This window comes from Pseudopipra pipra, chromosome 19 (assembly GCF_036250125.1).
Source record: "Pseudopipra pipra isolate bDixPip1 chromosome 19, bDixPip1.hap1, whole genome shotgun sequence".
NCBI lineage: Eukaryota > Metazoa > Chordata > Aves > Passeriformes > Pipridae > Pseudopipra > Pseudopipra pipra.
The window spans coordinates 10405183-10430172 of record NC_087567.1 but is presented as its reverse complement, the minus strand read 5'-3'; the positions used below and the strand labels follow the sequence as shown (position 1 = coordinate 10430172).

Below are 24990 nucleotides of genomic sequence, written 5' to 3'. Positions count from 1 at the left end.
TGAAGGTGTAATACAAGAAAGAGTCAAAGAGAATTATTAATTTGTTATTTATAATCAGTGACAGTTCCATTAAAGGTTTCAGCTGATATGATGTTGAACAAAGCAAAACCACCAGTTTTAACATATTATTCTACAGTGTGGAAATGGATATATTTCCTATTTATTTTCTCATGGATATAATGTATAAAATCCAGTGAAAACGTTGCATGGAGAGCATGGACAGGAGTGCAAGCAGTGCTGCCACCTCTTCCTCGGGCTGGGAGATGTGTATTATAACTGATTTTGATACCACACCTCCGTTTCCCAGCTGGCCCCAGGCAGTGAAATCACACTGGTCTGGCCTTGCCACTTTTAGCTGCAAGGGCCAGATTCTGAAGGAGGTTTCAACCCTCAATTAGGGACCCATGTGCAACTTCCCACTGTTCAGAGGCTTTCAGGGATGAGGGAAATGAGGTGCTGTGCGTGGTCCTTCCTGCCAAACTTCCAGCTAGAGCAAATCCTCACAGCCAAGCAATAAATCCCCAAAACGAAAGGGTTGTGATGGCAATGCTGACAGACCCTTAACTCACCCCTCAGCAATGCCAGCCTAACAACCAATGCCAGCCTTGCCACTCATACCCGTGAGCTGAACCAGCATCGGGGCAGGATCCCCCTGGGGAGCCAGAGCCCTTGTCCTAGAAAGTTGTGCTGCAAGGCTCTGGTTTTTCACTGGATTTTATAGCGTTTCTAACAAATTTTGTTGGTCAAACTTGCATGCAGGGTTTTCTTGAGGCTTTTGGATGGCCCTTGGAAGATCATCCATTGAATGTTATCAAAACCCAGTTGCTTTCATAGAATTTCAGTCAAGGGATATCGTGAGTTGGAAGGGACCCACAAGGATCATCCAGTTCACCTCCTGACCCTGCACAGGACACTCCCAAAAATCTCACCATGTGCCTGAGAGTATCATCCAAACCCTCCTGGAGCTCTGGCAGCCTTGGGGCCATGCCCACTGCCCTGGGGAATGTGTTCAGTGCCCAACAACCCTCTGGGGGAAGAACCTTTTCCTGAGATCCAATCTGACCCTGCCCTGACACAGCTTCAAGGGATTTTGGTGTCCTCGTTCTCCACAATTTCCTGGAGCTCTGCCATGTCCCCTGCTGGCTGCCAGGTGCCATCAGGTGCCCTGGGATGTCCCTGTCACACGGAGTGCACAGCAAACCCCGTGTCCCACCAGGAGCACCCAGCAAAGAGCATAATGGCGATTTTAACTTTGGTTTTGATGTTTTCACTATTCCCCCTTCCCAAAGGCGTGCAGGGATCCAGGATCCCACTGCAGTGCTGCCTTCCTCAGTGTTAGGGCACCCCTGTACAGCACCCTGCTGGTGCCAAGGGGAATTTTCTCCCAACTTTCACGGGTTTAGGCTGCGCTGGGACCTGCAGAGGCTTGTCCTTCTCATGTGCTGCTCAGTGGTTCGTGTGTGCAGGGTTGGAGGGGGTGTGAAGCTCGACCAGAGGACGAGTCCTGACAGGCTGCAGCAGGACCAGGAAGTGCAGGGGGAGGCAGGGGCACATCACCCCCAAACTGGGGGGCTTCCCCCAGGGTGTGAGGGCTGCAGCCTTCCCCAGTCCCTGCAGGATGCCCTCCCCTGCCCTGGAGCCGAGCAGGGATGTGGGTGGGTGACACATGTAGGTAGGACTGGACTTGAGATCATCCCAGTGCTGTGATCTGGTTACTGTCAGCTCTGAGTCACAGAGTGGTTTGGGCTGGAGAGTATCTTTAAAGGGCATCTAGTCCAACCCAAACCATGGGCAGGGACACCTTCCACTAGCCCAGGTAGGAGAAATCCATCCAGCCTGGGCCTGAACTCTTCCAGGGATGTGGCAGCCACAGCTTCTCTGGGCAACCTGTGCCAGTGTCTTGCCACTCTCACTGTATAAAATTTCTTCCAAATATCTAAATCAAGTGCTACCAAGTCACTTCATTACCTTTACTGTTCACAGCTGCTCCAGCACAATGCCCTGCCTGTTTAGGTTTCCCTTGTCAGACCTTGCTCTTACTAAAATCTACATTCTGCAGAGAATGTGACCAGATCTCCTTTGTCTAGGTGGGATTTCATGTCTAGGGAAAGGGAAGTGAAAGGGAAAGGGGAAGGAAAAGGAGAAAGAGAAAGGGAAGGCGAAGGGGAAAGGAAAGAAGAAAGGGAAGGGAAAGGGAAAAGGGAAGAGGAAGGGGAAGAGAAAAGGGGAAGGAGAAGGGGAAAGGGAAGGGGAAGAGGAGTTACTGCAGGGGGAATCCATATGGCTGAACAAAGAGATCCAACTTCTACATTTGGGTCTGGCCATAACTTTTCCCTCCAGTGCTTACTACCTGTCTACAGTCCTTCGAATTTCCTGCATGTTCTCATTTATTTATTCCTCCTTCCAGCTCGTTCCTGCATTGCTAAGGAACGAATTTGCTGCAGAGAAATTGGACAAACACGCTGTGCTTTCAGGGCCCTACTGAAAAAATCTCCTCTCTGCGCCTGCAAACAGGAGATTTGCACCCAAATACGTGTTTGTTTTAGGCACAACATGGTTTCCAGCACTTGCTTTGATCGGGGCGCTTGGAAGCTGAGCCGGGTCACGCGTTGGGTTTGTCCAGGGAAGAAACAATTAGAGGCTTCAGTGTCAGTGTTTGTGTGAACGCTCACTCGGGGGGGAATTAATCCCAGGGCTCTGTCCACAAACAACAGCAAGTCCCAAACTGTCCTGCTTTGCTCCTGCAGGACCATTCTGAAAGGTTGTTTCTGTATCTCAGTTCCTTGCACCTCAGTGGGGAGAGGGGTGTTTTCCCCCTGTCCATCTAAGAATTATTTGGAAAATTCAGATGCTGGTCCTCTGTGGTTTATAACTGCTGTAATCACAGATCACGGGGAACAGAAGCAAAACTGGTGTCCTAACACTTGTGGTGCCTCTTTGTGCATCCTTGAACACCAAGACCAGGCTTTTGGGCTCAAATCAGGGTTTTCCCAGCATGTCACACAGTGTGAAGGTGCCGTGGCTGTTGCTCTGAAGCTGTTGTGTGTTTTGGGTGACAGCCCTGTGCAGGGTCAAACAGAAGTCCTGGTGCCTGGGAAATGGGATCTTCCAAAACCAATACCTTTCACAAACGAAGAAATCAAGCAGAGGAGCTTGGTGAGCCAACTTCCACGGAGCAGGAGGTGGGATAGGCTCCAGCAGGACCTCTGCAGAGGGAGCCAGGGGCTATTTCAGGTCTCTTCAGTTCTGCTTTGTGTTTTGGTTGGGTTATGGTGCTTCCAGCCATCACCTCCCTTCATGGGAATGGGAGCTGTGGGGAAGGAAGGATATTGTGGGACAAACGTGGCGAGGGTTTGGCTTGGCGTGTCCTGTGAGGGTGACAACAGCTTCTAGAGACAACAGGCAAGGCAGTGACATTGTCGAGTGTGATCCCATCCCCTGGGCAGCATCCTGTGAGATTTCCCACTGTTTTTTGGCTGAGGAAGTGGTCAGTCCCCACAGACCATGGGGACAGGCAAATGCCAGCCGTTCCCTGGCGCTCCCGAGGTGCAGAGGCCTCACACTGAAGCTGAAAATTAAAAATAGTAGGAATAATCACACTGAAGGCTCTGCCTCCTGTGGGGCAGCAGACAAGGCAGGACTCTCTGCTACAAAAGACTGCAGGAAGTTTTCCAATACACGAGGGACCAGCTGGGAAAGGGGATGCTCCCGAAGGATGTCTGGGGAAGGAGCTTGAAGAAAAGCCAAAGCAAACAGAGGGTGCAGATGCCGGGGAGGAGAATTCGACCGGGGGAGAGAGGAGGTGAGAAACAATGAGCTGTCCCTGAGCATGAGCCGCTCATGGGAGCAGAGACCATCTGCTCCTCAGGGGCTGAATGGGTGATATCCTGCATTCCTTTGTTCCCCGGGTTACAGGGAATTGCAGGCTGCAGGCATTTAAAGCCAAACACAGTCCCCGAGAGTTCAGCCACAGCTTACCTTTTGTCTGAATTTCCTCAGTCTCCTCCTCCTCCAGCCCTTAGCTCCCTGCACGTTTTTCCACCTCCGAGTAGGTGGATGGAAGCCCAGGAGGACGTCGCAGTTCTCAGGAGTTAAACAAACTCTGCTGCCCCGGGTGGGATGTTGGTAAACAGGGCGGGATGTTTGTAAATTCGTTTTTGTAGCTTTAGCTGGAAAGGTGGGGAATTGGGAGAGGATAAAATGACCCAAGAAGTACATGCAGCTCATAAAAGAGGCAGAGGCCAGTGAATAAAAATCACTTTTGGGTTAGTAATAATAAGGTCTCAGAGGCATAAATCAGGCTGGATAACAATGATGGGTAGAGCAGACCCTTCCAGGAGGGGTGAGGGTGATGCTTGGTGTTTGTTAACCCAAGAAGAGGGACAGAGGTGGAGGTGGGGAGCCAGGTAGGATTTTTCAAATCTTTAGAAAAATATGAATTCAATGCACAGATGAACTAAAGCAGCCTCACACCTCTGGAAATCATTGACTTGGGGGATGGGAGAAAAGGTGTTTCTATGTGGCCTGTCTTACACTGCTTGTCCCCCCTTGTGAGCCTTGCAGTCCTGCTCTTGGGGATGGTTTTGTCTCTTGCAAAAAGCCTGAAATTTTACCAGAAACGTATTGTGTGGTCACCTTTTTGCTGTGCTGCTGCACAGAGATGTCCATGCAGAAACCCCCCCTCGAAGGTGCCACTCCTCTGTCACCTGTTGGGGTTGGGGCTGTCACGAAGGGGCAGAGTCACAGCTGCTTTTTCCTTGGCTGCTGCTCTGGGTTTTAATGCTGCAGATATTGCTGGGGTTTTTTCACTGTTTGCATTTCCTCCTCTCTGCACTCCCTGCATCTCTCTCTGTGTACAATAGATTCTCTGTTTACTTTGGTGCAGTAATGGACCCAAATGCATCCTTCAGGCTCCTGGGAGCACTTAGCCCAGACTTCAGTCGCAGCCCTTTTGTGTTTGCTGCATTTGCAGGGCTGGCTCTGGGTCACATCCCCAGCCTGCTGCCGTGCCACGGGCTCCCTGTTCACGGCCCTGTGACTGCTCAGCTCTGCCAGGGGCAGCTGGAGGCTTCAATATCTTTTAGGGTCAGATCCATCACCTTTAGTCTCCGTGGTTTTAAGATTCGCAGGCCTCTCGCCAGGCATTGTTTGAATGCCCAGTGATTTCACCCCGAAGACAGGAGCAATAAAGGACATTCAGAGTTTCCTAAATTCTGCCCAGTCATCCATATCCCAGCCCTTTCACAAGGCTGAGTGCAGCGCCACATGTGCTTGCTGCTCCGAGGGATTTTTAAATTACTCCATCAAGGTTCCTCTGAAGTCAAGGCATCTTTAAATCACATTCAGTACCAGCCAGACCCTGTTTGGGGAGGGATCCTCCCTCCTTGCCAGGAAGGTAAAGGTGGGAGCAGGACCCCAATGAGCCAGAGCTGGAGCCCCCAGCCCCGTGGCATCATTGGGTGACACTGCATGAGTCACTGGTGGCTGGGTGGAGGTTTGGGATCAACAGTCCCTCATTCCTGGATGACATTTGGGATTTTGGGGGGAGGGCTTCACCTCGGGGCACTGCTCTGCACTTTAGGCTTTGTTTCTTGCTGGTTTTCCCCCCCAGTTCCCTCCCTCCACCTTTTTTCTTCCAACAAAATGAGTTACAGGCTCGTTCAACAACACAATTAAGGGTTTAATCACAAACTGCTCATTGCTCTGGATCCCCATGGATGCAGACCCATGTCTGCACATGCTCCTGCACGGGGGGCTTTCTGCAGGAGCCTGGGTCCCACCTGGGGCTGAGCATCTTCAGGAGGGGTCCAAGGGCTCCTCTGTGCCAGATGATCTCCATCCCTCAGTGTGAACAACAGCCACCATGAGAGTGGCTTTGTCGAGGTGGTTTAATAAACCTTTGTTATATTTGTATAACTCCTGGGGCAATACGATCTGGAGTTAATTACTGGAGCTGGTTTTCTTTGTGAATACATCTGAGGAGTTTGTCCTTTGTGCTCCTGTTTAACACAATACAAATTTGGGTGGTTTGGTGCAAACATTGGCACCAGGGGGGCTGGGACCTGACACTTGGAGACCTTAGACACTGAAGGGGAAGGTGGCCATGAGCCCTGAGTGGCTTTGCCAGGGGCTTCATCTCTACATGGCAAAATCCCTGTCTGGGATGTGTGTTCCTGATGATTTTTGGGATATGACTGCAAAGCTACACAGTGTCCCAGCCAGCCTGAGATTTGGAGGGAGAACACCAGGAAACTCCCAGTATGGAGCATGCAAGGCAAGGGGAAACCTGGATATTTAGGGATAGAAGCTGAGGCTTCACCAGCAGCCAGGGAGAGGAAGGAGGAGGAGGAATCCACTGCAAAAATGTTCTAAAACATGGTGGAATGAGGCTGAGCAGCTCCAAAAGTGAGACTCTGAGAGCAGCAATGCTAAATAAGGACAGGTAGTGCCTCTGTCTGAAGGGATATTTTTATTGGGATGGCAGCAGGAAACATAATTTTCTTTAGCTGACATGTATATCTGGAGTGTGTTGCAGTACAGAGTCAGCCAGTGTTGTGTTTTTTTAAAGAGGGAAATCATATTTCATAAAACATCCAGAAAAAAATCACTGGGAAGGGAACACAGCTGGACGTGGGCAAGTGGCCACTGGCCCAGGGGATGCTGCCATGGACAATGGCAATTCTGATGAAAAATACCTGTTTTCTGGCACGTCCCCATCAGGGTTTGGACATGTTCTCCCCCTCCAAACTCTGCTGGTTTAAAAGAGGCATTTTGGTTTCTTTTTTTTCTACAGACATGAGCTATTATTCATGGCCAGAATGAATATATGTTTGTACCCATATGGCTGTAATTACAGTATTCTATGTGCATTCCATACAATGTATATATTGTATATTGTGCATTATACTGCTGGCAAGGCTGTTGTCCAGAGGCTGTTGATTCTTCAGTTTAAAGCCTGTTTTTTTCCAGAGGTTTCACTTCCCGTAAAAGTCTATTCTGGGCTGAAACTCCCTGTGCCAAGTCTTAGGCCAAGATTGAAATTTCTTGTATGAAATTTTATTTTGAGCCGGTTGGAATGTTGTTCCAGAAGGTGGATAAGGGCTCGGAGTGAAGGCTGTGTCTTGCAAATCTGACTCCTAAAGAACCTAAATTCTGGGTAACCATTTATAGAGGTGCAAAATGCTGCCCTTCTCAGCTGGGTTTTAACCCCTTTCCTTTATAACCGAGGACAGATTGCTCTTGGCATTGGCTTGTACATGATCATCATGGCCTGGGTTGGAGTATTGGGAAGGTTCTGGTGTCCAGGAGGGTGCAGCTGCAGACTTGGAGCACTAAATGCTGAAGGGAGTTGGGTTTTGCACAGTTTATTTTAGTCCCTTTCTGGCTCCCAGAAAAGGCAGGTCTCTAAATTAGGTGTTCTGAATTACTGCTAAAGGACTTCCCTGGCAGGGAATCTGGGCTGTAGCATTTGATGATGCAAATGCATCATCCCTGTGCTTTTCCACAGGTTTATTGATTCAGGCACATGGTTTCCAGTAAATACACCGTGTATCTCCTCAGCCTGCTGCCTGCATGAGAAAAATAGATCCAAACAGGAGCAAGAGATGGGCACAAGTGGGACTCAAGTTGGTTAAAAAGCAGATGGTAAGTCCAAAGGGAAATGTAAAATAATTTGGCTTTGTCTGTGATTGACCTTGAGTGATTGATGTGATTTGGCTCCTGGTTCCCAAAGGGATCCACAGAGCTTTGATAAAAAAAGAAACAGTGAAAGAGCAGCTGCTTTACCTGAAGCTTCTGCATCAGTGCACAAAATCATTCCAGCGTTCCCGGGCTTCCTGAAAGCTCTCTGCAGACTGGGAAGAGCAGTCAGAGCAGGCTCTTCCCAGCTGTGACAGAAAAACCAGAGCAGACAGAAGGGTCACATTCACCAAACTGAAACTCGAGAACAGTGTTCCATCTCTGGCCATTTATTTGTTGTCTTGATACTGAGCTTGTTCTCCCCTCTCTGCACAGCACAAGAAAGGATGGGCAGGACCTCCTGTGTTTCATTGCAAGAAACAGCCTGCTCTGATGGAGGCATCTCCCTCCTGCTCTGCTCCACATCCAGGTGCAGCAGGTTTTGTACAGGATGCACAGGGATGCTCCCAAAGAATTTGGAAATGGTCCTCTGTGATTTTAATGCTTACTTCTTTTTTTTTTGTTTGTTTTTCTTCTCTTTACTTTTGAAAGGCTGAGTCACACAAAGAAAGAAAAGGAAGAAAGGAAAGAAAGGAAATTCAGTCAGTCATGTTTCCTTTCTGGAATGTTTTCTTTCTGGATGAATTAATGCATTACCACTGCAGTGCATTGAACTGTGCTTCCATAATATCCTGTTTACTCAATTCCTTAGGTGAGCACCTGTGCACAACTTTCTTTTTCAGTGAAAGGAGACCCTTTAAACAGAAAGTGGAAGAAATGGCACAGCCTGGCAGGGAGGAAGTGCCATTCTGCATGTGCTGCTGCGGCTTTGGAGCTGCTCCCAACGTGATGCAGAATCCATCAGCCCAAAGCGATGAGGGCTGGAACAAAATGATCTTTAAAGTCTTTTCCAACCCAAATCATTCCAGGATTCTGTAATAAATCTTTGCTCAGAAGTGTAATCTGGACGGGTTTGTGGTGCCCACTGCTTGCAAACACACCACCCATCCCAATCTCAGTGCAGATTCCTTTTGGTCTGGAACAAATTACATCACCCTCAGCTTTTTGTGCCTATAAAGGGAGATGATGTTTAAGGCACCTGAGCACACAAGGCTGTTGTAAAAATGAATTAGGTGGTGGTTTTAATGTGCTTTGAAGATGAAAAGCATCACAGTGCTTTAGGTGCTAATTGCTCTCTGGAATTTCTCTGCCCATGGTGCAGGTTGGGTTTGACTCTCAGGTGCTGTGGTTGGTGGTTCTCTGGCTGCAGCAGCACCCAGGGCCAGGGGTGTCCCACCATCTGAGAGTAAAACACCTTTTAGGGGATGTCATCCTCCCATATGACACAGCCTGATGTTTTGGAGCACCCATGTGTGAAACCCTTCCCATGCTTGGTGCAGACCCTCCACATTTCCTGGCCAGGAACTGTGCTGGGGGGTCATTGCTGCAGATCCTGAGCTCTGAGCTCTTCCCCACAGGGACAGAGCTTGAGGTGAGTAAAGCTGGGAACCTCTTAGGGAGGAGTTGTTGGGCTGAAATATCCTAAACTCCAAGGAGTTCCAAACTTGGCAAAATCATGGAATGGTTTGGGTTGGAAGGGACCTTGGAGACCACCTTATTCCCACTCCTTGGAATGGGCAGGGACACCTTCCACTAGACCAGGAAGAAGTAGAATATGAATATGAGCACTTAAAACTTTTGAAGTATAAACAGAGACCACAACAAACATCAAAGTGACCAGAAGAATTCAGCCCCAGACAGGCTTCTATTCTGTGTAATGCTTGATGGATGAAGATAAGAAGTTTGGGTTTTTTTTTTTTAATTGAAGTTCTAGTTATGCCATTGTATTTATTCAGTACTCATAAGGCAAAACTGAAGGGCATTATTTAATTAGAGGGCTTTTACCTAATTCTCTTTGTTAAGGTGGGAAAAAAAAAAAAAAGGAAGTTTCCATGAGATTTGTGCTGCTGTGGGGCTGCAGCACAGGGTGCTTGTGCCTAATGGGGGCTCTGGGAGCAGGCTGGGGCTTGAATCCTGGATATTCCCAATCACTGCTGGAGGTGAAGGTGTGCATGGCTCTGATCCCTACTCCTGCAAACAGTGCTTCTCACTTCAAACCGTGCCGCGAGACTCCATCCTTCCTTCCAGACGAGGACACAGTCTCCTGACTGTGTTTCCAAGGAAAAACGTGGATTCCATACTGCGGTTACAGAGCTGTGCATCAGCACAGCCGGGCGTGACGCTCGCGCGGCTCCTCAGGTGCACGAAACAACCGCGGACAAGGAATTCCAAAAATTCCAAACCCTCCTCCATCCTCCGCAGGGACCCCCGAGCGCTCGGTCCGAGGCGGAGCAGGAGCCGCGCGGGGTTTTCCCGAGCGCTGGATGCAGCGACTCTGCGGCAGAACCCGGGATGCTCGGAGGCACCGCCGGGGTTGATGTTGGGCTCAGCCCTTCCCAGCAGCTCGCAGGAGGCGTTTAGGAAAAACGAGCACGTCGGATTGCGCTCCCGGCGACGGGAACAGGGTGATTAACGTCGCAGTGGGTTTGATCACATCCCAATGTCAGCAAAAGGATGGTCACGGACTCAGGCCCGTCCGGAGGGGGACAGGGACACTGGCCGGAGGGGGAATAACTCGGTGGGAACCAGCAGCCGCCCGTAAATGGCAGGAATTTGGCGTTTGTATTCAGGGCAGCGTTTTCAGTGTTTTAATTATATTTTTGGGTAATGCAATAAAATCCTGGCGACCTCCTGGATGCAGGCAGGAGACGGCAGCACTGGATGGAGGGAGGTGGCTCCCACCCAGCCCTAAATCCCTGAGCCCCTGGGACTATTTTCCAGCCCCTTTCCTCTGCTCCTCGACGAGGTTGTGCTGGGAGGCAGAGTGGGGGTGTCCCTGTCCTGTCCCCAGATAGGAAGGGGTCTCGGGGAAGGGGAGGTCTCCCGGAGGATGGGGTCTCCGAGAGGGGGGATCCCTGGGAGGAGGGAGTCCTTGGAAGGTAGGGTCACTTGGAGGATGGGCTGCCTGGCAAGGTGGGTCCTCCGAGGATGGGGTCCCCGGGATGGGGGGTCCCCGGGAAAGGGATGCTCAGGAGGGATGGGGTCATCCGGAGAATTGGGTCCCCGGGAGAAGGGAGACCTCGGGAGGGGTGGTCACGCATTGGATGGGTCACCGGGATGGGGGGGCCGCGGGAGAGGTGGTCACCCGGAGAATGGAATCCCGAGAGGAGAGTCCATGGAAAACGGGGGTCACCCGGAGAATGGGGTCCTCGGAGGGGAGTCCTCAGGAGGGAAGTTCTCGGGCGGGGAGGGTGGGTCACCCGCAGGACAGGGTGCTCGGTAGGAGGGTCCCTGGGTGGAAAAGGGGGTCCCGGGAGCGGAGGTATCCCCGTGAGGGGAGGAAGGTCACCAGAAGGGAGGGGGATGTCCCGGCACTAGCGATGGACACGGCAGCCCTGCCCGGGTGCCGCAGGGATGCGGGGCCGGGGGCGGGGAGCCCCGCTCCATCCCGCTCCATCTCGTTCCATCCCGCTCCATCCCGCTCCGCTCCGCCCCGGGACAGCGGTCCGGCCCCTCGGAGCGCCGGGCGGAGCAGACTGGGGGTACCCAGGGGTACCAGAAGTAAGGGGAGATACCAGAGGGTACCAAGAGTCTGCCCACCCCACTCCGCTGCGGAGGAAGGCGGGACCGGGGCGGGGGGAACGGCCCCGCCCGGGGTGGGTCAAACGGGAAGGGGAAGGAGCGGAGAGGAAGAGGAGGAGTTGGGCTGCACCTGAAATGCGCGTCATTACTCCGGAGTACGGGTTGGGCTGGTGAGGGCTGTCCGTGCTGAGGTTCCGTGGCTGCGTGGAAAATGGTGAGAAAGCCACGTTTAAAGCGGTTTGGGCTGGGGAAAAAAAGGGAGAAATGGAAATCCGAAGGAGTGTCCTCCCCCCGAGACCTACGGGGGCCCCCGGAGGCGACGGGCTGGGACGCGGCGGGGATGCGGGAGGATGCTCGGGGATGCGGGAGGATGCTCGGGGATGCGGGAGGATGCTCGGGGATGCTGCGGGACCGGGAGCTGTGCTGGAACAGCCCGGCCTGGCTCTGCTCCGTGTCATTCCTTGGCCCCGCAGTGGAACCAGGATGAGTTTGGAGGGAAGCGGTTTGCGGTTGCGGGGCTCCCGGGGCTGCGCAGCCCCAGGCACGGCTGAGCTTCCCCTTGGGGGTCAGATAAGGGGGAAAATTCAGCCCGTTTTTAGAGATCCATAAATAGAGCATCTCGCTTTATTATTGTATATTATTATATTCGCAATTTAAATAATTGAAGAGCAGTAAAGAGCACATCAGAGTTTTGCTTAAGTACCATTTCAGCTGCCGTCTTCTTGCAGCAAGATCAATAATCTTATTTTCTGACCCTTCTGCAGGTGTTGTTCACTGATAAGTTGTTTTTTCCTCGAGCCACGACTCAATTAGCTGAGGCTCTCACCCTCCTTGTTTGGTTTGCTTTCAGTTTTCTTTTTTTTTTTTTTTTAGCTTAAAAGACAAGGAAAACATGATGTGCAGCACTAAGTCATCATCTGACCTTTAAAGACCGTTGCCAGGCTGAGTCTGGGGAAGGGAGGAGAGCCTTCCCAAATATCAGCTGAGCATTATTTAAGAAGCATTGGCATCTCCCATGTGGAACTAAAGCCTAAACCCAGTCATTTCCTTGAGATTGCTTTGATTGAGGTGCCCACAAGCAGTTGTGTGTCACCTGCTTCCCTTGTCAGTGCAAATCATAAGTCTGTGGCTAAATTGGGGGAGCATTTCATAGGTTCAGAGTGTTTTCATTTTGTCCAGAATTATTCAATTAAATGCCTTGGCAGCTTTTTCTGCTCAGCCTACGTGCTCATTTTCTTCATCTGGAGTTTCACAGAGGATTTGGGGTTGTCTTTTTTATCCCAAATACAATTTTTCATCGTACAAGTGGTGCTTCTTCAGTGTCTTTCATCATCATGTAGCTTCAGTTGCTTACATGGAGGTGGCAGGTGTAGTATGAAAAGTTAATTAACATACTTAAAATGACCCTTCCTCCAACCTAGGTGATGTAAATTAAAGCGTGGCAGTGTTCCAGTGAAGATGTGGGAGTGTTTTGGTTTTTATAAGTGGATAGAAAATAATTAGAGAAACAGTAACTGGCACTGGTGATTGAATGTGATTAAATCATCTTGGCCAAATTTTAGATTTCATTAAAACAGAGAAGTGTGGCTGAGGGAAGGGGTTGCTGTGTCAGACCATCATGTGGCTTTGAACAAGGACTTCACTGGAGCTTCTTCTCTGCTAAGTGGTTTTTGAAATGTGCTCCTGAGAGCAAACAGTGGCAGTCCAGGCGGAGGACATGCTGTGAGCAGAGGGGAGAAAGACAGTGTTTTTTATGACCTGTAAGCAATAACTGCTGCTTTTGATTATTTTGAAAACACTCTGCTGTCAGTGTGAAGCGTTCCTTCCTCGAAAATATCCGGAGGAGTTGTACTCATTTTTCCTGCAGGACTTAGTTACTGTCACGGGTTGGCACTTAAGCATTTTGTGGTTGGATTTTTCCTTTTTTTTTTTTTTTGAAGCAAAATATTATTTTTTTTTTCCTTTAAATTTTATTTTCACGTTTGAAGTAGATTTGGTGTGACTTTAAGGGCAGCACTCTGGGCTGGAGGTGGGATTCCTTCCCAAGGCTTCTCTTTCAGCAGTGGGCAGCTGTGTCCCACGTGGGTCCTCGTGCTGCCAGGGGGTCACTGCTCCCTGGAGGACCCCAAAACGCAGCCAGGGGAGCTGGGAGCAGGGGGGTTTGGTCCCTTTTAGCCCCTCTCTCCTCCCTCCTGCACTCAGACACAGGCTCTCAGTGCTGTCTGTGTGTGAGGTGTTTGTGTGTTTGAAGTTCTCCCAGCTCAGCTCGGTGGTGCTGACATCTGAGCAACCTCTAGTGAGATGCTGTCTGGGCTCCAAAAATAGATTTCCGTATTAAAATACAGCCAGGGCAGGAAGTTTGAGCCATGTGGTGTCTAACAGATAACACAGAAACCAGGTCCTGCTGTTGCCAAATACCTCCAAAATCATTGGGATAAATAGAGTCTCTAACACTGTCTTTTTAGTGTTAGAAAGCAAGGCATTATTTTTATTTTCAGTGCTGGGCATGTACGTGGCCAACAAAACTCCTGCCTCCACACAGACACCAACACATCACTTTCACACCTGTTTGTACATTTTTAGCAAACAAAGAAATTAATGTTCATTGGTTCTTAATTACAGAATTCTCTTTCATTAGTTAGTATTCTGCCTTCTATTGGTTATTAATTTCTCAGTTTCTGTTCTAATTAAGGCCACATTTGTAGTCTTTTTAGTATCTTTTTCCCCAGTAGGGACTTTCAGCACTTACACTGAATTCTTTGTTAGTTCTTTCATCTTCTGGTTTCTGCAAAAGGACCTTGTATGTCATAAATCCATGTCCCAAATGTCCAGTATTAACAATACATCTTTCTCTCTCCCAGGCTTTGTCCATTGAAGCATATCAAGCAAAACTTAAGAGTTTTAGTACTTTTCCCAAGCTGTGTCCTCACAGAAGTCGTTCATGACAACTTTTTGCTGCGTGCTGGCTAAAAGTGATTTAAGGCCTGACACACGACCTGTGATTAATTAAAAGGGAGACCTCCTCACTCTCTGCAACTCCCTGACAGGAGGTTGTAGCCAGGTGGGAGTTGGTCTCTTTTTCCCAGGCAACTATCAGCAAGACAAGAGGGCTCGGTCTCAAGTTGTGCCAGGGGAGGTTTAGGTTGGATATTAGAAAGAATTTCTTTACAGAGAGGGTGGTCAGCCATTGGAATGGGCTGCCCAGGGAAGTGGTGGATTCTCCGTCCCTGGAGGTTTTTAAGGAGAGACTGGATGTGGCATCAGTGCCATGGGCTGGGAACCACAGCGGGGTTGGATCAAGGGTTGGACTTGATGATCTCGAAGGTCCCTTCCAACCCAGCTGATTCTGTGATTCTATGAAAGCAACTTACCGGCAGGTTAATTAGGATTGTTAAAAAGTTAGAAAAGCAATGTGATTTCCAACCACTGCTGCAGAGCTGCCTGGAGCACGCAGGCACCAGGAACATCAGCCCGCCTCTGGAATGAGTGTTGGTGGCTGCAAAGCCTGGAACGTGGACGAATTCCTGAAATCTGCACTGAGTCTTGGCCGAAGAGCCGAGGAGTGACTCAGTTGTTCGCTGGGGGTGTGTGGGTGGCACTGGAAGGGTGGCGACCGCGGAGCTGTGCTGGTGCTCTGCTGTCGCTGCCGGGCAGCTCACGGTCGTGTTCCACCTTCACAGGTGAAATATTCCAACGTTCCCAGGTGAGGAAGCAGCGGGAGATGCGGATCGACCCATAACTCCAAACCTGAGGCAGCAAAGTGGTGACAAAACCGGGGAGAGAAACCTGCCGGGTGCCCGGCCCGCCGGCCCTCAGCGGGTACGTGCAGGCCGCTGTCTCTCGGGAAGGCCTTTTTTAATTGGATTTAAGCGTTTTCCTCTTTCCAAAAGGTTACCCTGGGTGCTGGTGTGCTGTGCAGCCGGGCTAATGAAAAGGTTAAAATGTAAGGGGAAGGGAACTAAGCAGTGCTGGCCGTGCTCCAGGATGGAAGGGGGTTACTCACGGTAAATTGAGCAGCTCGCCCGGGGTGAGCTGGCTCTGGCTCTCGGATGCATCGCCCTGGCTGGATGCCCTCGGCTCCTGCCATGGATGCTGGAATTCTGTTCCCAGAGAAATGCTTGGGTTTGTAGTTTATGTGGAAAAAAACGAGCCCAGGTTAGGTCAAGTCTGGCGAGCTCGCCTAGAGCTGGTCCTGCCCTTGGGTGGAAGGGTTGGCTCAGGGGCATCCCGAGGCGTCTTCTGCCTGGATTCCCAGCTGGGTTCCCCGGCTCTAAAGGAGCATTCCCGATTTCTCCATGTAACAGACACCCAGCATATGTATCAGAAGGCATTTGACACATGAAAAACTGAAAATAAAACACTTCTACGAAAATGTAAAAATAGGAGGCCCCGAAAGCTGCGACCGCCCGGCTTTGGATTTTTAAATTTTATTGTCGCTTAATATTGATTTATTTGCTTTTCCCAAACTAGTCTTGAAAAATGGCACCAGCTGCTCCCAGAGAAGCAGGAGTATGGAGACAAACCCGAGCTCTCCTGTTCAAGAACTGTCTTATTAAGGGAAGGACTAAGAAAAGCAGTGTCCAGGTAAGGGGGGAGTCCTTGGGTCCTGCTGCTGGTGCATCCACAGTTATTCTGTGCTTAAATAACTCCCAAATCAGAGACAGCACTCGGTTTTGTTGTGATGTTTATGAAGCTTTGTGGTCTGCATTGAATTTTGGGTTGAAATAGGGTTTTTCAGAAGATATTTTGTGATCCTTTGGTTGAAGATGTATCCTAATGTGTAAGGCTTTATACAGGAAAAATAAAATTATAGATACAGACAATATAAAAATATTAGTTAATGTGTTAATAACTAGTTAACCTATTAATACTATATATATTGTAGTATATATCTATACATATTTATAACATAATATAATTAATAGTAATTAAAATGTCCTTGAATGTTGCCATCTTAGTGCACCTTGACAAGCATTTGTACCTGTAATTACACATAATAGCAGGGTGAGACCTCCCCAAAAGATTTTTACCTTTTCTAACAGTTCAGCCCTGTGTGTGGGTGATGTGATGGTACTTGAGGCTGAATGTTGAGGAGAAGAAGAGACAGTGCAGTGCTTGGCTGGGCTCCTTTAGTGGTTCACAGCTTGTGTTTTGCCTCTTCTCAAAGAGCATGAGTTTGCAGATGTTTAAAGCTTGTTAGAATTGTCCCTTTGGGCCTTAAAATGGCTTCTTAAGTTACTAATGCAGGTGATTAAAATCCTGCTTCAGCGCCAGGGAAGGATTTGGCATTGAAGTTGCTGTTGCATTGAAAACATCCAGGGAATTTCACAGCCAAGAAACTGAGCTCACCGTCCCTCCTTTGAGCTTCGTGCAGGAGAAACCTGGGGGAGGTTTTATTTCCACGGCTGCTCTTTGAAATGCTCATTATTTTCCTTTGTGCAGGAGGTCCTTTTCCCCCTGTTTTTCCTGTTTTGGCTCATCCTGATGAGCATGATGCACCCGCACAGGAAGTACGACGAGGTGCCCAACGCCAACCTGGGCACCCTGGACACCTCCCAGCTGGTGAACTTCATCATTGGGTACACACCACCCACCCGGATGGCACGAGAAATCATGAAGAAAGTGGCTTCTGATAACTTTGAAGATGGTATTCACACCCTAAACGTTGCATTTTTCTCCCTAAATCCCGCTCTGTGACTTGTGTTTGGAGAGGGAGCTCACGGGTGCTGCTAGGAGGAAAAATCCATTTATTTTCCATCCGAGTGAAGGCGTTGGTGGGGGGGTTTTTTTGTTGTTTTTCCTTGAGTGACAAATGTTCTGGCACTGCCATCTCGAAGTGATTCCCGTTCTCTTGGTGCAGCCAAAGTGTTGTGTGGCTGCAGGGAAAGGTTTGGGTACAAAAAGCCCCTGAGCAGCTCTAGGGCTGATTGACACCTGTCCTGTCACACCCTGGGGCAAACTCAGGAGGTGGTGCTGTCCCAGGTTGTGTTTTCTATCCTGGTGTCACTATGAAAACAACATTTTTAATGTTTTTTAAATGCTCATTCTCATTAACACTTTGTCACCTCTTCTCTTGAAAGTGATTTTCCTTTTCTTTTGCCTTTTTTTTTTTTCCCCTGATTGTTTTTTTTCCCCCTGTTTCTTTTTTCCTCTTTTTCTCCTTGTTTGTTTTTTTCCACACTTGTTTGGGTTTTCCTCTTTATTATTTTTCTTCCATTTGTTTGTGCTTTCCTTGTTTGTTTTTCCTGGGTTTTGTTTATTTCCCCCATTTGTTTGGTTTTTTTCCTATTTGTTTTTCCATTCGTTTGGATTTTTCTATTTGTTTGGGTTTTTCATTTCTCTGTGTTTTTCCATTTGTTTGGGGTTTTCTCCTTGGGTTTTTTTTTTTCTCCAGCACTTTGCCTGCACACCTCACACATGGTAACAGAAACTTATCTCTCCAAACCCACTGATATATTTTTAGTTTGATATCTTTGATTCTCCTCTTTGTGTTCCTCCTGCTTCAGAGGAACTGGACACTTGGACACTTCCAGGGATGGAGCAGCTACAGCTTCTCTGGGCAACCTGTGCCAGGGCCTCCCCACCCTCACAGGGAAGAATTTCTTCCTAAAATCTATTCTAAACCTACTCCCTGTCAGTTTGAACCATTCCCCCTTGTCCTGTGATACATATATACATTTATGTATCTCCAAACTCAAATGATTAATGATTAACACGATACTTCAAAACCGTTGCACATTTTTTTCTCCCTGCTGTGCCAATACCTAAATCAACATGATAATTTCTTAATATCTCTCAGGCATCATCACTGAGGAGTATTTGAGTGAGGAGGAGCTGCAAGAGGCCAGTGCTGTCAAACCCCCCAACTTCGTGGGGGTTGTGTTCAAGGATTCCATGTCCTACCAGCTGAGGTTCCACGACTCCATCGCCATGTCCTCCGTTTATACGGAATCCAGAGGTAAATGTGAGCTCTCTCACATGTGCTCTGCAAGGGGATGAACTGGAAAATCATTTTCTATTTTTGTTTTCAGGCCTGGTGTTCCATATATTGATTTATGGAGGTTGTTTGCAGCACTGTCGGGGGTGGCCTCGAGCTGCGCGCTGGGGACAGGGCAGGTGTAACTCTGGGCTTTGGCGTTTTAACACAGAGCCAGGGAATCTTAGAGTGGCCTGGGCTGAAGGGGACTTTATGGATCATCATTCCCTGCTTTATTCTGCAGCCAGCTGCTCCAACCTGGGGAAGGGCTGTGAGTCAGTGACCTACTGGAGCTCGGGATTCACGGCGCTCCAGGCCTGCATTGATGCTGCCATTATACAGGTAACTGGAAAAAACCATCATAAACCCAGGGAAGATCAGCTCCAGGGGCTACCTTGGCTCTGGCTGCTTGTCTGATGTTGGCTGTTAGTTGTGGGAAAGGCCATCTCAGAAGTCATCTGGACCCTGATGAGAAGGCAGAATGTTTTGGCTGTGCTTTGCTGTATTTTGTGCAGAATTGCTCTCGTTGGGCTGAATAATGTGAGTGTTTGTCTCTAACTGCATCCAAATGAGCCTGAACACCCATCACAACAGTCCTCAAAACACAAAGGCTCACAGTGCTCACCCCAAAATGCCATTTCAGGTGCTGTCCTAAAAGGGCTGCAGAATTTGCCTTATTTTGGTGTCAGTGTTGACCAGCAATTTTTCCCAATTCCCCTCCCCTCATCCCGCTCGTGGAGGGAGCAAATTTCATCTTTTCAAGGGCTAGAAATCTCACATTTGCTAATTTTGTCTCCAGGTGTTCAGATATTCTCCAGTTTTCCTACTTTTGGGTTGGGATTTGGGGTCTTCAGATCCCTCCCTGCCAGCAGGGATGGAGATGGAGCTGAGCTGGAGTCTGGGATGGGGCTGAAAAATCAGGAGCAATCCCAAAATAACTCTTCCTTCTCTTCCCTTCAGCTGAAGACGAATCAGTCGGTTTGGGAACAGCTTGAACTGACGAGAGCAGTGGTTATGGGAGAGGCTGCTGTGGTGGAAATCGATAATTTCCCCCGTGCAATCATTTTAATTTACCTGGTGATCGCCTTCTCCCCGTTTGGGTATTATTTGGCAATTCATATTGTGGCAGAAAAGGAGAGGAAGTTGAAGGAATTCCTGAAAATATTGGGACTCCATGACACTGCCTTCTGGTATGTGAGTGTTTAGTATAACTTGTTCTTTGTAATAGAATTATATATATATAAATAATTATTAAAAAAAAAAACAAACCACTTTCTAGGAAAACTCTTCCATCCTTTATTTTTTAAAATTATTTTCAGTCTGATTAACTGAAAACAACCAGAAAGGGAAATATTCTGTAAAATCAAACACAGAGACACTTGCAGTATCATGAAAATATGAATATTTTAGTAAGTAAACACCAGAGTAATACTGTTGCATTTATGCATGTGAAGCTGTGCCAGACTTAGAGGGATCAAATCTGATGATGTGTGAGATTTTTATGTAGGTTTTTCATTCTCTTTAAATATTTTTGGCTCAGTACCTCCTTTCCTAGAGGCTCAAGAGGTAACCTGCAGTCTGTTCAGAGCTTAGCAGCAGTTTCCCTGACACGTAATTAAATGAATCCAACTCTGTAATTTCAACAAGACAGAGTAGTCAAAGCAACAGGTTTTAATTTGTTTCCTTACCGTCATGGAAATTGTCCTGTGCAATACAATGTTTTATTTTTTCCCCACGGGAGAGGATGTGCTAATTTGAAATCACTGATAGCTGAGGAGATAAAACCAGGTCTGGCTTTGCCCTTTCCTGCAGCGTTTTCACATCTGTCCCCACTGCACCGAAACAGCCACCTGGGCTTGTTGGAATGATTTTTTTTTCTCTACTTCTGAGGAAATGTGTCATTTTTTTTTACTACCTGTACACAAACCACCCTTGCTTCCTGAGGTCAGAGTTGCTCACAGCTCTGCTTTTCAGAAGGAAAGGATTTTATTACCCTGCCCGGCGACTGGAATGACTAGTGGATTAAATTTTAAATAGAATTTCTTGAATTATTGAAACCTACGACTCTGTTACTCTCTTTTGGTTATACCAGGGAATTAACTATGCAAGTTTAAAACAAAAAAAAATAGTGAATCATCTAATTGTGTGTCTTTAGCTGCTGTGGGTATCTATGTGTGCTCTAGTGCCAAGAACAATTCCAGGGGTGTTTACAAGAGCTCTTTTATTTGGGGGCTCTTGTTTTGTTCCAAGCTTGGCCTTTGGTGCAGCTGTCTGGAATATTAAAGAATGGTGGGTTCAGCTATTTGTGTGGCCGGTTCAGGCTGGGGATTCATTGCCTGGTTTCTGTTCTTTCCCCCCCTTTGTTCCTAGGCTTTCCTGGGTGCTGCTCTACGTGAGCCTGATTTTTGTCATGTCCATTCTCATGGCAGTGATCGCCACGGCCTCCTCCCTCTTTCCCCAGAGCAGTGCCTTTGTGATATTTCTCCTTTTTTTCCTGTATGGAGTCTCCTCAGTAAGTATTCCTGGTCTTGTTAAATTCAGCCACCCCATCCCTGTGGGTTTTGTTCCTCTCCCACCTGTTCTTGTTCTCTCTCCTAAAGCAACAAGCGTTGCTTCTGTAGGACCAAACAGTGCTGGGTGTCTGACCTGTCCCATCCCCTTCCTTGGCTCTTCTCCAGTTCAGGATGTTCTACAGGTGTCACCCATCACTATGGGAAAGATATTTCCCTACTGAAATATCTGGGTTTAAAATAATCAGTCTTTGAGCTGAAAACACTGTACAGAACCATTTTGCAGTCCCAACCCACATCCTCTTCAAAACATTTGTTGTTACTATGTAGTGTAATGCTAAAACCCTAATTAAAGCTCAGAGAATTATATCTGAATATGTTATAAATATATTTATATAGCCTGTCTGAATTTATAAGCAGCCAGTGCCCAAGTAGGTATTTGTTTGCTGTCACTGGCAGAAGGGACACTCACCAGGGTGGAGGTGCACACTCAGCTCTATAAAAGAAAAATTAGGAGCCATCATTATTTTCTGTGCTCTGTCTCCTGGCATCTCTGGGGAATCTGTCCCTCCTGATGCCCTGGAGGGATATAAAAGCTGTGTAGGTGTGGCACTTAAGGACATGTTTCAGTGGTGGCCTTGGCAGTGCTGGGGAAGCAGTTGGACTGGATGATCTGAAAGGTCTTTTCCACCCAAAATGATTCCATGATTCTGTGTGGGTGAATGCTGTCGTGACTATACCAGGAAAACGATATCAAGAGGCAAAATGGCATTTCACCTTAGTTTTTCTATACCTGAATTATTAGTTTTAAAACAGCACCTTCCTCTCTGTTTTTTGCCCTCAGGTTTTCTTCGCCCTTATGCTGACACCTCTATTTAAAAAGTCAAAGCACGTGGGTATAGTGGAGTTCTTGGCCACGCTGGCTTTTGGGTTTGTGGGCCTGAACATTGTCCTGCTGGAGGATTTCCCCAAATCTTTCGTGTGGTTTCTCAGCCCTTTGTGTCAGTGCAGCTTCTTGATCGGTGTCGCGCAGGTAAAGAACCACCAACTCCTCATCATCCCCTTGTCATGTTATTTTATTTCTAATAAACTGATGATGGTGGGGGAAAATGCCTGTTTTAATAACTTCCCCTGGGAGTTTGATATCAAGCCCCATCAAGGAGCTGTTATTCTCGGTGTTTGTTGCTGTGATCTCAGTCACTTCCTCATTATTTTTGTTTCTTTTGCCAGGTTTGCCCTGTGCTGTCCTGTCTTTCAGGCTGGCCCAGTGCTGGTGTGTAACATCTCCCTCTCCCTGTGCAGGTCATGCATCTGGAAGATTATGAAGATGGGGCAACATTTGCAAATATAAATGATGGTCCTTACCCACTCTGTATCTCTCTTATTTTGTTGGTGCTGGACAGCATCTTTTACCTGCTTGTAGCTGTGTACCTGGACCAGGTTATCCCAGGTATGTTCCCAAGAGCTGAACTGTGCAAGGATCATCAATTCCTGCAGTCCTGAGCCCCCCCCAGGCTGGTGGCACCTCTCCCTTAAATTCAGCTTTGGAAAAAGGAGGTGATGCTGTTTGCAGATAGATTTTTCTGCTGCGACTCAGAATACTTTAAGCTGAAATAATTTATTTTCTGTTAAAACTGTGAGGTGTGAGGGGGGGTTTTGGCATGTTGAGAGTTGCTGGCCCTAAAAAGCGAAATTTTTCCCTCTTTCTAGAGGAAAAACTTCCTTACTGGGCTAATGAACGCTTCAGCCTTTAAAATTTGCTCTTTGAGGGTTGAAAATCAAAGACTCCTCTGCCTGTTCCAGACCTTTCCCTGTGACAGAAGTACTTTAACATGAAACGCAGAATAAAGTTGTTAATCTTACGACTAAATCCTGGTTAAGCCCCTCAGCTCCGTTCGCCTCTGATCCCTCTGGATTTGTATTACTGTGTTTAAGTCACCATTTTTTCAGTCCTGGGGATTTTTCATGCACAGAAGGACATTTGCACATGTATTAAAACTCCTGGCCAACCTGGAGCCTGCCAGCAGTGTTGATGGGAGCGGTGGCTTAAGATGGTTAAACTCTGCTGAAGGATATTGAGGTCCTGGAGCAGGTCCAGAGGAGGGCAACTAGGCTGGGGAAAGGACTCAAGCACAAGTCCTGTGAGGAGAGGCTGAGGGAGCTGGGGCTGTTCAGCCTGGAGAAGAGGAGGCTCAGGGGAGACCTCCTCACTCTCTACAACTCCCTGACAGGAGGGGGGAGCCAGGTGGGGGTTGGTCTCTTTTCCCAGGCAACTCTCAGCAAGACAAGAGGGCTGGGTCTCAAGTTGTGCCAGGGGAGGTTTAGGTTAGATATTAGAAAGAATTTCTTTACACAGAGGATAATCAGGCACTGGAATGGGCTGCCCAGGGAAGTGGTGGATTCTCCATCCCTGGAGATTTTTATAAAGAGACTGGATGTGACATCAGTGCCATGGTCTGGGAACCACAGCGGGGTTGGATCAAGGGTTGGACTGGATGATCTCGAAGGTCCCTTCCAACCCAGCTGATTCTGTGATTCTATGAAGAAACCCCTCTGGAACAGAGGTGCAGGGTGGCTCGTGGACCTCTCACGGGAGAGCTCGCGGCTTTCGGAGCTAAAACCCAAAAGCTGAGGAATATCTGATGGGAAGCTGTGGGTTTTCCCTGTGTCCTCCAGGGGAGTTTGGGCTGCGCCGCACCCCGCTGTTCTTCATGAAACCCTCGTTCTGGTCCAAGCACAGGAAGAATTACAAGGAGCTGTACGAGAGCAGCATCAACGGCAGCTTGAGCTTCGGCGAGATCGTGGAGCCCGTGCCCTCGGAATTCCAGGGGAAAGAAGCCATCAGGTACAGCCCCACGTGCAGATGAGCAGATCACCTGGGTTCCCCGGGAATTTTTTTTTTTAACGTGGGATTTGAAAATCCCCTCTCAGTCCTGCGCCCGTTGGATTCAAATAGCATATGGTATGCATTGCAGAGAGCCCAGCGCGGCTCCTTCCCGGCCAATCCCCAGCATCAGTGGATGCTCTCCAAGGGTAAATTGCTGGGCTTAAAGGGAGGGTTTGTTTGTGGATGGTTTTCCTTTGGTTGGAGTCCTCTCCAGCCCGGCTGGTTTTCCGTTCCCTCCGTTTCACTGAGGCCACGGGCGGCGTAAGCGGTTGCAGATGTTGGAGCGTCTGCTCTGCTGGGAGGGTTTAGTTTCTGGTAACACATATTTTAGGACAAAAGGCTGAATTCTAGGGTTGTGTGAAGGCTGTGGTGTTCTCCACAGACCAGAGGGGAACTTCATGGTGGTTTTACCCAGCTGCCACATACGAGAGTGTAAAAGGAAACTGAGAAATAGATGTCCCCACTCTCATCTTTCGTGCTGTGCTGTGTGTCACCTGCTGTCTTGCATCTGGACTGTCATTGCTTTGTGGTGTTTCTCAGATGTTATTTTCAATGTCTTCCTTTGAGCCCCTTGTTGCCATCATTTTCCAGTGGCATAGCCTGATGGGAGATGGGGAGCTCTGCATCTTCACTCCTGGTTGGCTCCACTAGTCTCAAATAAATATTTGAGCTCAGTGACCAGAATGAGTCTTGTCCACATCATCCATGTCTCTTTGGGCACCTGCCATGGGTTCAAGGGTCTGGTTTTAATCCTGATGTTCACATGAGAACATTGTGGCCGTGGTTGCATTAAGTCCATCCAGCCTGGACTCTTCCCATATCATCCCTTCAGCAGCTCTCTAGAATTTTCACACTATCTTGTCATCTTTACATGTGCAGGTTTTCTTTTCTTTCATACCCAGTTCTCCTCCCTGCTTCTCAGCCATAACCCACTCCCATCCTCATTTCCAGGGCAGCCAGGCTTCCAAAGCCCAGCCTGAAGGATGGGTGCCTTCAGGTTTTTCTCATTTGGGAAACCAGTGGGGCTGGAAGGAAGGTTTTTACCTTTCTTGGGGAGAAAGATACCTGCTTTCTTTTACCTAATTTTGATGAGGAGCTGTCAGTAATCACATCTTTGGAGTCTGTTCTACTAATACCTCTTTTCTGTATCATATCTGTGGAGTCTTTTGTGGTATTGTGCAACCACCGGGGAGTAGCTGTTCCCTTTTCTACCTCGAGAAACCTCTAGTGTGTTGTTCTACCCTGTGGAAGAGACACAGATTTTAAATAATTCAAGTTGTCAACAGAGGAAATACCTT

The 24990-nt window shown here is 48.3% G+C and overlaps 1 protein-coding gene across 2 annotated transcripts in view; it reads left to right on the top strand.

The window, feature by feature from the left end:
• The first annotated feature begins 10046 nt into the window (after positions 1-10046).
• Positions 10047-24990, top strand: part of ABCA5 (ATP binding cassette subfamily A member 5) — a 36710-nt gene continuing 21766 nt past the window's right edge. The window contains exons 1-11 of one of the 2 annotated variants that reach the window (XM_064676130.1): positions 10047-10202; positions 15000-15138; positions 15790-15903; positions 16762-16966; positions 18119-18277; positions 18540-18637; positions 19256-19485; positions 20666-20807; positions 21650-21838; positions 22108-22255; positions 23482-23650. In XM_064676130.1, coding sequence (XP_064532200.1) covers positions 15799-15903; positions 16762-16966; positions 18119-18277; positions 18540-18637; positions 19256-19485; positions 20666-20807; positions 21650-21838; positions 22108-22255; positions 23482-23650 — 1445 coding nt within the window. In that variant the 5' untranslated portion in view covers positions 10047-10202; positions 15000-15138; positions 15790-15798. Of the gene's footprint in view, positions 10203-11414; positions 11534-14999; positions 15139-15789; positions 15904-16761; positions 16967-18118; positions 18278-18539; positions 18638-19255; positions 19486-20665; positions 20808-21649; positions 21839-22107; positions 22256-23481; positions 23651-24990 lie in introns of those variants that run through there. The other variant, XM_064676129.1, reaches the window with a different exon arrangement.